This window comes from Seriola dumerili, unplaced genomic scaffold, assembly GCF_002260705.1.
Source record: "Seriola dumerili isolate Sdu_G_001 unplaced genomic scaffold, Sdu_1.0 BDQW01000219.1, whole genome shotgun sequence".
In the NCBI taxonomy this organism is placed as follows: domain Eukaryota; kingdom Metazoa; phylum Chordata; class Actinopteri; order Carangiformes; family Carangidae; genus Seriola; species Seriola dumerili.
Window position 1 is genome coordinate 1047884 of NW_019174474.1, and position 12833 is coordinate 1060716.

Here is a 12833-nt window from a genome sequence, read left to right on the forward strand (position 1 = left end):
CACATTAATTGTAGCTGCTGTTAAAGGATGTTAACCAATATATATACAATGCTCTCTTTTTAGACTCAGTTCTGAAGAGTCACTCTTCAAGCATGGCAGTGTTATGTGAGCCGCACCGCTGCAGATTTCAGGAGACTTGAAATACCTTTTTTAGTCGGAGCGTCACTGCAGAACAACATTCCCCCCAGCTGTTTATTGGCAACAAAATAAACTAAAATAACTTCAGTTTGTTTTGAATTGAAAGTCTTCATAAATGAAAATAAACAGCGCTGCAGCTATGTGCTGCTGAATATTCTTTCCCATACAAACGAATATATATTTACTTTGTATACTTTGCTACATCAATATTTAATTTTTCTTCTTATTTGATTTGAATGCTTTGACAAGGTCCAGAATTATTTATCAGCCTGGACACACTGAGGCCACTGTGCTTTGTTGTTTCTGATTAAGGGCTTCAGTTACAAGTCTATGCTAATGTGAAGAACACAGGATTTGGTGAAGAACTTTACAGATGAAAGTAACTGTGCTCTGATAAAAGGACGGTGAACACAACACTGCATAACATTAGCAAGGTGGAGTTACTTCTGACTGACTCATAATTGTCCAAAATGCCTGGGAGATACACAGATGAGTTCATGGGACACCAAAAAAAATCCTCCTTGTTTTGCATAATACACAGCTTTGCATGGACACAGAGAGGGGAAGCAGGGCGAGGGGGGGGGCAGGTGCGAGTGATCTTCCCAGTGTCTCCAAGTCATTTTGTTTATCATTCAAATGAAAACCTTGTTCCATTATCCATGAGGGGAGTGGGAGTAATGTGTTAATGTCCCTTACTCATGGCTCATCGTTTGGTCTGAGCTGACAGCCCGGTGCCCAACCATGTCACTGATGATGAGAGACAAAAGCCAGACACAGGGCACCAAAAACAGGTAATTACCTCATACCTACACTTTTGTAAAGGCGACTCCCCTCAGCATTCATTTTTCTGTGTATTATAATTAGGCCAACCCGGCCACTGTCTGGGGATGCGTTTGAGGACACGCAGACTCGGGGACTTTGATGAAATCTGAGGTGTCAAGCTGACATGAAGGGACCGCGGCATTTGCGCCCTTGACTCACACTCGTGTTTATGCTGCATGCAGTAAAAGAGCCTCCTCATAGGATTCCTTTGCCTTTATGATGCTCTATGTGATTGATTATTTAGTGGGAAACTCCACAGCTCAAGTCAGTGTGAAGCCAGCAAATAAAGTCAAATAACAAGGGAGAGTGCAGGTCTGAGGGAGGGAAAGATCTCAAGATGTTTTTGAATCGAGTCAGAGTAGCCAAGGGCGAGTAGATCTTCACGCTTTCATATCCCCCCTTTTTAATATTTCTCCCCCGTTTTAATGATGTGCTTCCTATCCTTGAGTAAAGTTCTTCATAGCCAGTCTTTTTGCCAGAGAGGATTTTTTCTCTTTGAAATAAAATGTAAGTATATATTTAGTCTCCTAGTTTAGAGGCTTACAGGCCAAGGCAGAAATTCAAATTTGTGCTTTTATGAATAAGCATATTGACGGTTGTCTGGCTATTGCCAAAATGTTAACAATATATTAATAAACAGTGAGTGAGTTTTGCTCTTAAGCTGTGCTGGAGGAATATGAAGCCTCAGTATGGAAATTAGCAAAAAAATAATCACATTAATAAAAACATGATTTTGGCTCCCCTTCCATCATCTGTATGTTAATGACAAAAAAGACTAAGTATCAATATACTATAAACATAACTGAAGAAAATAAACAGTGTGCATATTACATACAGACGTATATAGGTATGTGGGGCTTTTTGCATAAAGAAAAATCAAATATTGATGATGACAGGGGAGAAACTTCCAACGGGAAAAAAAAAACAATGAATTCCAAAGCAGCAGTCAGCTGTCATACAACACCTCTAAGTGTTTGAGGCCAAGATATCAAAGCCGTCCTTTTGATAGCACCAGTCTTACAGAGGTCTGCTCTGCTTTAAACACATCTATAATGAAGGCCTCTCATCCAACTCTGACCGTCTCAATTACCAGCCAGAGCCTTGTACTTCCAGTCGCAAACCCTAAGGCCACCTGCATATACCTGCATCGCTTCTGCTCCTTGACTAAAAGACACTGGGTTACACTTGAAAGGACATGTAGCCAGTAGAGTAACTCACTCTCATGATGTTGAACTCGTGAAATGTGAGATTGCACCCTTGAAATGCAAAAAAGTGCAAACAAACAAGAATTTCTGTTATACAATAGTTTAAAGTTGAACAATAAAAGGTTTAACAGTATTGTTGAACCTATTGTTCTGTATTCTAATTTAACAATATATGAGCAACTTTCCGGCATAGGCGTTAAAAGGGAAATATGTATAGAGTCCCCCATCCCTCTCCCTCCCTCCCTCCCTCCCCTCCTGTGTCTTAAGGCAGAGATAGCCATTGAAAAAGTGCTGGTTCAGTCTCCCTCTGTCTCTGGGCATAGCTTTGATCAGTCCCACCTCAAGACTTATCCTGGAGGGAGCACTATACTCCTATTCTCCATGGCTAATCATACTTCCTGTCTTTGTTATGTGCTTTAGACAAGCGTCAGATAGAAGCACAGGAACAGATTTGCCCCGAGAACCTGGAGAATAAAGCCTCTGGTTGTGCTGTGGCTCGTCTTCTCCAGCGGATTTCCTCATGAATATTTCCACTGTTTAGGAGTGGTGGATTTCAACCCATTGCCGCTTTAAGAAAAGGTGCTTTTAGGAGAGAGAGAGGGAGAGAGAAAGAAGAAAAAACCTTTCAGAGTTCAAGATGCCAGAGTAAATGTACTGTACGTCACAGATAGTGTATTTTTATCTGTACTCCAGTTGTTGACGACAGGAGGCACAAAGGCCAGGAGTTAGATCCCGCTGTACAGTCTAGACATCGTGCTCTTCACTCTGAGCCACGGCGCCTTCCTAACCAGAAGAGACGAGATCGAAGAAGTGAAATGGTTAACAAAATAATTTCACATGCACAGCATATTCTTTGGGCTCAGGCAATATTGCTCTGCCTGCCACCAGTGGCACTTTTCACCAAGAAACGTGCTTTGTGTATTTCAAGCAAGTACAGAAAAGACCATTTTTGCCTGGAGCCAAAAAGAATCAAAAGAAATAGACAAAAAATCCTTTTTGTGTTTTTTTTTTTCCAGGGAAGCTGGAGGTTATACAAAAACCATCTTGTGTTCTATTTTTGAACTGATTTCCATATCCATGGCCACCTGAGGGAGGTCAGGCTGCTCCGGCCAACTTCCTCACAGGGAGAGGAACTAACAGTGACAGCGACACAAACCCCGAGCACAAACCGTCTTCCATCCTTTCCAACACCCACGCCACTCATTATCCTCACTGGCACCACCAAGACTCTCACATGCATTGGGAAATTAATCGGCATAAAAGAAACAGAAAACAACAAAACCATTTCTCCTTTTTCTTCTTTCTTGCCTATATATATATATATATATATATATATATATATATTATCCTGCTTCAAAGCCTGCAACTCTCTACTGCGCCCCAGGGTTAATTAACATGAACCAAACAGTGAATGATCAGAGAGAATGGGAAATCTCCAAAGGTTAAGTGTCACATGAGAAACGTGTTGTCAGAAGAAGAAGAAGAAGAAGAAGAAGAAGAAGAAGAAGAAGAAGAAGAAGGAGAAGAAGAAGAGGAGGAAGGCTGTTTTTTTTTTTTTTTTTTTCCAAAACGTTCAAAATCAAATGAGAGGGAAGCGGAGCGGAGGGAAGAAATTTGTAGACACCTTTCCAAAACTTTGCATTTCTCCTGTCAGAGCAGGCAGAGCTTCACAGTCTGGGTTCAAACAATATCTGTAATTCCTTGACATTTTGATGAACAAAAGAAAAACCTGCAGTTTTCTCCAACTCGTGCATCTTTCAATGTTCCCTGTTTTGTATAATATCATTACAACTCACTTTAGAGAAGTACACACATTACAATTCCATAATGTGATAAGCAAAAGCTTGCAGAAAAAACACATCCATCACAAAGTTAATCACTGCTTTTAAAGACCTACTCATTGAAATTGTGTCTCCTCTTGGTTTATCCCCAGAGGGAAAAAAAGAAAATGACTTTATGATCCACAGATATCCTGGATGGCATGTCTTGCAGGTGAAATAGTATGATTTCTCTCTGTAATAATTAACATGGGCTCCTCTTCTCTCCCTGTGGCTTGTCGCTGACATTTGGTTCATGCTTGAGTGTCTGCCTAGCTGATTTCAATCTCCTGCATGAAGGTGAGGCTGTGTGTGTGTGTGTGTGTGTGTGTGTGTGTGTATGTGTGTATGCATAGGGTCCAGTGGCCAGTTCGACAAGGACATTGATGACAGGCCCTGCCTTCAGTAGATGGGATTAAGCATCATGACAATATGGATTAGAGACCCACTCAGTCAATCCCGAACCACCAACAGGTTAGAGGCTGAAAGCTAAACGCTCAAACACAAATGAGTCTTGTCAGCCTGTTTGTGTTCTTGCGAAATTGCATTATGCAAAGGATCATATCTCACTTGGTTCTGAATACATATTTTGACAATTCCCAAATTTATCACACCGATCTCTATACATTTTGTCTGCAGTGACACGCCGTATTGATTTACACCGTGCTACGTGGATGAAAACACCTCCGAATGGTCACCTCATACACTGCTGCAACAAGCCTTATTTTACATTATTACATTATGTATGCAGGCTTGAGTATGGATAATGGATGAATCTAAAGCAAAGCAGTTTAATTACCCACCATCATTCTGTCTCACCTAGATGCGGAGCACACATCTTATTAGCCATGGTGTAAATAAACATTAATATGCCACCCTGATAAAGACCGTCCTCCCCCTGCGCAGTTCTTGGTATATTATCATCATCGCTGCAAAGTACACACACCCAAACTGATCCAGTGGCATGTGCAAACAACGGAGGAGCTGCTGAAGCCAGGGCCAGACCATTACAACCACTTCACAGAAAATTATCATTAGTGCATCTGGCTGGAGGCCACACTAGCCCCATCAAAAGATTCAACTGTACACACACACACACACACACACACACACAGTTTGCATACATGCATCCAGTATGATATGAGAGCGGGAAACCCTGTGCCTCCACAACCTATGTCAGGCATTTGATCAAAACAAGTGGATCACAGCGATCTCAGCGAGCATGGCTCTCTGTCAGAAAATTCCCCCTTTTGCATGTTTGGCAGAGTGGCGAGTGGCAGAATAGGCACAGGGGATGAGTTTCGTCTCTCTGTGGGCCAACTGACGGAGGGGAGACAGTGGGTGTAGATAGAAAGCGTGTAGGTTAACCAGCCACAGGGTATTCTCATCCCTTCAGCACATGGCAACAGAGAGGAAGCTTCAAGCAAAGAGAAAAGTCAGCATCCAGTCCAGCCCTGAGCATCAAATACTGCTGATCTGATAAACTATAGAAAAGTCTAGTTATCTCTCCAGGCATGCTTTTCTAACAGACTGGATTGTGACTATTACCAGACATGATTGATTTAACGTACAATTACTAACTGCACCCTATGTGTAAATACTGTATTAAACAGGCTGAAATAAAACAGTAGATTCATTGTGCGCTTCAAGTATAACCTTGCTGAGATTCTCTTTGGCTCCTGAACTCTTAGCTGAACTCTTCAAAGGCATAAATTGTGTTGCATGTCCACAAAGCTCTTTTATAAACTTCTCAATATGTCTTTTTTTTTTTTTTTTTTGTCTGCAGATGGACTGACTGCAGCCAGAACCCAAGAGGAGACAGGCCTTTTTCTGCTCTCTTATGTTGTTTCAATCACCAGTCTACTGTACAAAGGAGGCAGCCTGATGGCATGACGGGTGCACATCGCTCATCTGCCTGTGCTGTTGTCTCAGTTTGAGCCTCATAAAAGGAAGCGGGCCTGACGATGCCAGAGGCGGAGGATCCAGCTCTGCGGTCTGAGCAGAGAAACATCAGCGCAGCGCCATCCTTTAGAAGGAGATGTCCTTCATTGTGGTGCCAACTCTCCCTGGGGCTGCAGCGTAAGACACAGCCTCTTATTTACCATATACAGGATCTCTCCATGCCCTTAATGAGCCAGGATATTCAGCATCACAGAGACAAAGGCCACGCTTTCACTGAAGAAGCTTTGGTTTTGCTGAATTAAATAATGATAATTAAGAAAATATTAATCAAACTCATGCTCTCCCGGCTCAGATGTGTTGAGGGAGCGGGTCTTCCAGCTGAGCCTGTAGGAGTTCTCTTTTATAGTATGCCTGCGACCTATAGAGCTGCAGGCAAACACACACGCACACAAACACACACACACAGATGCACACAATTAAAAGCAGACCTTGGTGGCCTGCTACTCTATAATTTAACGCCCTTTGGTGCTCTGCACAAAAATACTGAGCCAGGTTCAGATGTGTCAAGGAGAGAGAGATGAGAAGGAACGTTAAGAAGCTGTCGGTTCTCTGAGTTGCGAGTTCTGTTCAATGCAATGAATTAATAAAAAGCACAAACTAATACCTTCCCAGTGTGCAGTTGGTATGTCTGGCGGGCCGGCAGCAGCTATACAGCTGTACTGTGAAACTTTAATGCTGCAGGATGCCTGCAGCGCTGCCTGGGCTTTGTCTCTGAGGTGGGGGTGGTGGCGGGGGGGGGGGGACTTTCCACATGTTCGATCTAACTGGGACAAGTGCTAGAAAAAGGAACAGGATTTGTCTGACCTTTAAAACCACCAGGATATAACTGTGACAGCTGGGAATGGCCACTGGTTCCTTACTGGTGTATTAGATTATTTCAAAATGACAACTCCTCCTATAGATTTTTTCTAAACATAATGCCATCAAAACTCTATTCCCAAATTCAAACATTACTGGGTGATTATGGTATTATTCTTCACCTTTTAGGCTTTTGAGTGCCTGTCATTTGGCACTAGTTGTTATGGTAATGTGAGGTATTCCATCTCCTTTCCCAGCATGCTCTGTGTTTGACATTCATGGGGTTAAAGTCCTCTGAATGATGAAGTGCCAGCGTTTGGGACAGTAAATTGCATCGTTTCAATTGAGAAGAGAGTTCCCCTTGGGTTTGCTGGAGGTCCCTACGGGCTGGCCTTGAACAGAACAGCATGTTGTACATCCATATAAAAAAGGGAAAAATATGGTGGTACTTTCCTCTTTATGATGCAGAGATTAATCTGTCACCATATTCACGCATAAATCCCACTCCCTGCTTTGCAAAATACTGTTTTACCTTACTTTACACTATATTTTATTTTTTTTATTGCCAATAAACATAAACCATCACAAAGGGCTAATGTTCTCATCAATATTATTACAAAATGATCATAAATCCAAAGCCTTGTTAAAACTTGACACCGTTTCTCTCCTCAGCTACTCAACCAGTGAAAATATTAGACAGAAGCATTATTTTATCAGGCAATTTGGCTCCCAATAATAGATGATCTTCTATCATATTTGAGTTACAGTACACCACTTTTATTTTCATTAGATTATTATGTCCGGGCTTTCCTTTCACATCCTTTCCCTCATCGCTGTGTTCAGCAGTACTGATCTTGCCTTTTGGGGCCATTTTTTTCTTATACTTCAGTAGAAATGCCTTGACAACACTGTGGTGGTTATTTCATCCTGAGAGACCACAAACTAAACAGCAGAAACACACGGTATAGACGCTTGTTTAGTGCTATGCAAATCATCTTTGCCGGAGGTAAAATTAACATTTTTAATTAAAATATTAGCACCAAACAAACACAGAAAAACACACTAATGATTAAATCATCTTGATAGAACCACATAGTGGAAAATGAAGGAATATTTCTCATAATTATTTGTATGAAAAGATGCCGTATGGGTCGTGCTACTCTCTTTTTATGAAGTTATAAATCTTTTAGTTTTCAATCAGCACAGCTGACGTTTTACATTTAAACAGTCATTTTAACTACATTTTTTTAAAAGTCATAAAATGAAAAATAAAACTGCTTTCATCCTGTGCAAATGAAATATATGTTATATATCTGTTTTCATTTATTCTAACTTCATTTACTCCCTGTAATAAGCAGGAAAATGGATAATGATGAAATTCAAAAATGTCATTTAAGATCAAATATTTCATTATATTAAAAAATGTAAGTTCTCTGCATTTCCTCAGCAGGTATCAGATATTATGAGGCCCTGAGACATTGATTAGCTGGAGCTTTCAGCAGCTGCTTTTAATGTTACTATAGCTCCCTCCTGTGGATAACTATGTAAACCTCAAGTAAGAACAACCTGGGGGGAAATTCAGGGAAATTAGGAAACAATGCTTCAAAAACGAACTTTATTTCAAAAAAGGTAAGCTGTAATACAGATTTTTCATGTAGCAAAAAGATATAGTTATCACCTTGAAATTAAACGTGAATTTATTTAAATGTGTGTGCGTGTGTGTGTGTGTGTGTGTGTGTGTGTGTGTGTGTGTGTGTGTGTGTGTGGAAAGTAGGATGGGCTTTTGCTGCAGTTAAGTGTGATATTCGGAAGCCCACCTTTCCAGTGCACCTTTCCAGTGATGGAAAGTGAGACCCTTTTGATACTGATGATTCATCTTTACTGCTCTGGTCCACACAGGCCAAGCAGAGCCTTCTGGTAGTCTCCCTTGGTGTGCTCCTGCAGAAACAGAGCAGGGTGCATGATAGAGCAAGCCTAACTGTAGATCAGTAATAAGCCAGGGGCATGTTTTATAATTCACTCACCAAAATCGTCTTTTGCAGAGACTGTCCATAGTTGGTCTTGTATTCAGAGCAGATCTTCTTCAGGTCCACTTCGCAGCGTGACACAATAATTCTGGTCACTATCTTCTCTTTGGCTCCTTTACTCTGAGCAGACAAGAACAAGTCAGCACTTAACTCAAGTCGTACATGTTCTATACTTAACTACAGCAGCTGATGCAACACCGTTGTAAGACAACTTTTACCAACTTTGGATTCTGTGTTCCTGCAGCAAAATTGCACTTTCACAAGCAGATGTATTTCTTACATCTGTTCCAAAGCAAAAAAAAAAAGCAAAAAAAAAAAAATGTCTGGCCTTCAAACTAGCCACATTTCAGCAAGAAGAAAGAGAGTGTAACTGCAGTGTAACTACCTTCATGGCTTCATTCAGTCTGTTGGCGAAGTACAGCTGTTTGTTTTCAAAGCACTGAACTGGAACAAAAGAAAAACACAATAAATATCCACAATAATAAATTTTGTATCTCTATAATACTTGTATGTAATATGTATACAGCACATTTTCTATTATTGTATTTTCTGTCGTTATGAAAGTGATTCATATAACTAAACCTGAGCCATCAGAAGAATATTTACTTAAGATGATGAATAAATAGGACCACTGTCAAACCTAAGGAAGTACTTGGATTAAGAATATGAATATCCTGATAAAGATAAGTGTACCTAGCACCAGGAAGGACCTCTGCAAGTCTCCTTTGACTTCCTTCTGAATACTCTCCTGCATGTCGTAGGGGCTGTAGCTCTTGTACCTCTGAAACACTAACAAACAGAGAAAGATGATTCATTTTGATTGCTAAGAGGTATATTTTTCAAATTATTAAGTAGAAGTAAAAATCAGCACTTGTGCATGAATGATTCCACATGTAAACAGGGTGTAGTACCTTTCTGCAGGTGGGGTACACTCCTCTCAGACATAATGGAGATCCAGGTCGCCACATCAGTTCCTTTAATCTTTACGCCAGCGTCATAGAGTGCCTGAGCAGAATCAGCAAAATACCGGCAAACGCTGCCATATGTTAAACTTTGAGGCACAAGAGTGGTGCTGCCCCTTTTAAATAGGACTGCACCAAAATTTATAAGTATTTTTAAATAAGTCTGCAACAAAATTATCATCTGCACAAAGTTTGTTCAAATTATCCAGGGTGTCTAAGCTCGTTCAGACTGACTTCGGTTTTTGGTTAAATGCAAAAACTCAAAATGTGCATATTTAGGGGTAAAGTATGACACTGACCAAAAGTAGACTTGGTATTTACTTTAAGAATGAACTGGTTAAAGTCAATAAATTGTTCATATTTAAACAGCTTTGATATCAAACACAAATCAAATATCCATCATAAGGTTGATCTTAGGATAGATATAGAATATAGAGAGGTGACACACACTTAGGAATTTTCAAAAAACAAAACCTATAAGTAACTTCAGCAGTTTAACATTCACAGCTGGAATCTTCAATTATATGTAAAAAAAAAAAAAAATTGACTTTTAAAATCAATTGACTTGTATTTCCAGACAAAGTGAAAATAGCAACTTACTCTGGCATCTTCATCAATCTTTTCGTAGTCTACAATAGAGGATGGTTCGGCTCTCTTGGTCTGCACAGAAATGAGACTCAGGTCAGTTTCGACATTATTGTGTTGTATAAATCATAAAGACAGGCACTGACAGATCTCACCTGCACCAGAGCCAAGAGCAGCTTAGCAAAGTTCCCTGAGGTGTCACCTGCAACGTCTTTGTCCAGCTCCTTCTTGAACACTGTGGGAAATAAATTTTCATTTTTAGATTGTTCGCTCTCTCTGCATAACCACAACAATCACACAGCTGTTGAATTCCTGGTTCAAGGGCATTCAAGACTGGGCACAAGACTTTTTGATGGACAAAGAGAGCCATGGTTGTACAATAATGTTATAGTGCATGGAGAGCAGACAGCCCAACAACCTATGAGTGAGACATTATATATTAAGATGTACTTCCAACCCTTTAAATGAATTCCTGGGATGTTTTTAAACTTACACTCTTTGTACACCTTCTTGATCTCCACCAGCTCATCATTGCTGCGTGAGCACAAAATCTCAATCAGCGTTTCTTCATCTGTTCCTAAGCCCTGAAGAGACGGAAATCTTCATTACTTTTTTATACGTGACACAAGATATACACCACCTAACTTCAGATCTCAAGAAAAAAAAAAAAACACTTTTTCCAGTAGAGGGCAGTGTAATCCCTCATTGGAATCCACTGATGAAATCCATGTCCTTTACCTTGATTGATCCTCTGATCTCTGAGGCATCATACTGGGCCGTGCTCTTCATTAGTCCAAGGATCACTGTTTCCACAGAACCAGACAGCGCTCCCTTCAGGGCTGAGATCATGTCCTAAAAATATAAAAATATAATAATGTTACCTGATTGGACTGAATGTGCCCCACTACACCATCAGAGCTGTGGAGGGTTTTTTAATTTTCTGTCTGGGCCTACTGTACCTTCTTTGCCCTCCTTTCATATGCAAAAGCGATGTCTCTCCTTTGGGAGTAGGTCCGCTTTGTGAGGACGTCAATGATGGTCTGCTCATCCACTCCTAATGTTAACGCAATAAAGACACATAGATTACACACATTAAAAGGGATGGAATTCAACCACTAAATATATTTACAGAATTATATTTTGAATTATATGTCATGTGTCAAAGCAGGCTTGCTTTGGCATGGTCACAAGGTGTTTTAACCCTCATGCTCTCACTAGTAAAGAAAATTAACACCACATAGAACATGTTTATCATTACAACAAAATGGCGGGGTGTTGAAGAGTTAGTGGTCAGGCTGTTGCCAGTAATTCTTAGTCAGTGGTCAGAGGAGAGCTCTGGCAGCACTGAGGCACAGACTTGGAGGTGTTCCCAGCATGGTCAAAAGATTTGAAGCCAGGATGCTGACTCATAAATACCAGCTACTCATTTGTGGAGAGAAGTTGCAGAACCAAGCACTGATTTTTTTTTTTTTTGGCTTTTTTGAGTCATGCACTGTTTTGTATCTTGCCTTTGGTTTTGATAGCAGTCTCTATTCTGGCAGCATCTCTGTCAGGGTCAAAGTCCACAGCAGGTACCACAGTGGGGAACGTGGGTTCATGGGCCTGAGGATTCAAAGTGAGTGTGAGAGATAAAAACAAAAGCATTATTGAACAAACAGTATGCAGTGTATCCAGTGCAATAATCTACTGTATATTTTCAAAAATAAAAAACTATAAGTTGGCATTACCCCAATGTTGAGGGACAGCTGTCCAAGAAACTCTGATACCATCGACATGTTGACTTCCCTGGAAAAGGTGATAAAACTATCAACACCATACAATCTTGTAATCAGATCTCACTGTAATCCTGTCACTAACTTGAACCATGCACAGGGTCATGTTTTGTCTGAACACATAATCACTTAAGGCAATGTCTTCTAAACAGGGGCAGAGAAACTCAGTTCATTCAAGTCACACAAATCACTGCAAGTACCTTTGTTTACAGTTTTGGCATATTCACATTCACATTAGGTCCTAAAATTGATGGACACTACACTAACTTTCATATCCTTAACAGCAACCCCAGAGACACACCCTGGAAAAAGTGCCACTGTACTCCAGTCTGGTATGACAACTGAGCACATTCAAATTCACACAAAAGAACAGGTTAGAGCTGACACTAGAGGGCAGGAACTTAGTTTTATCAAGAAAAAAAAGACAACAAAACAGCACAAGCACAACACAAACTGAATGGAGACTATGTGGAAAGCATGTTATGACTCATGACTGCAATTTGGAAAATTAACTTAAACCTGTACTCTATTTACTGTTGTGTAACGTTAATCTCGATTACAAATCATGCTATTCCACATAAAGATGTATGATCACACTGAACTTACCTTATTTGTAAAAGTTGAGATGATAGAGACTTGTCCAGGCGATGTTAAAGAAGAATGGGTGTGGGAGCTGTAACTTTTCTAACATACAGAAAGGCTTCCCCTTTCACCTCCCCTGACTCAGATTCCCTCCCCTTTCCAT

General features: G+C 40.4%; 1 protein-coding gene across 1 annotated transcript; it reads right to left on the minus strand.

The window, feature by feature from the left end:
* Nucleotides 1-8342: 8342 nt before the first annotated feature.
* On the minus strand, nt 8343-12787 carry LOC111228497 (annexin A2-like). Its single transcript, XM_022754400.1, has 13 exons — nt 12695-12787; nt 12044-12101; nt 11825-11918; nt 11276-11370; nt 11055-11168; nt 10810-10900; nt 10472-10551; nt 10332-10391; nt 9681-9774; nt 9463-9558; nt 9155-9213; nt 8767-8889; nt 8343-8680 (listed from the first exon to the last, which is right to left on the minus strand). The coding sequence occupies exons 2-13, from the start codon at nt 12089-12091 to the stop codon at nt 8621-8623; spliced, it is 1014 nt and encodes a 337-aa protein (XP_022610121.1). The 5' UTR covers nt 12092-12101; nt 12695-12787; the 3' UTR covers nt 8343-8620.
* Between the last annotated feature and the right edge of the window lie 46 nt (nt 12788-12833).

Coding starts and splice junctions, on each gene's coding strand:
- LOC111228497 (XM_022754400.1), bottom strand. CDS start 12,091: ATGTCGATGGTATCAGAGTTTCTTGGACAGCTGTCCCTCAACATTGGG. Junction 10,552..10,809: donor CAAGAAGGTGTACAAAGAGT/GTAAGTTTAAAA, acceptor TATTTCCCACAG/TGTTCAAGAAGGAGCTGGAC. Junction 9,214..9,462: donor GAGGTCCTTCCTGGTGCTAG/GTACACTTATCT, acceptor CTTTTGTTCCAG/TTCAGTGCTTTGAAAACAAA.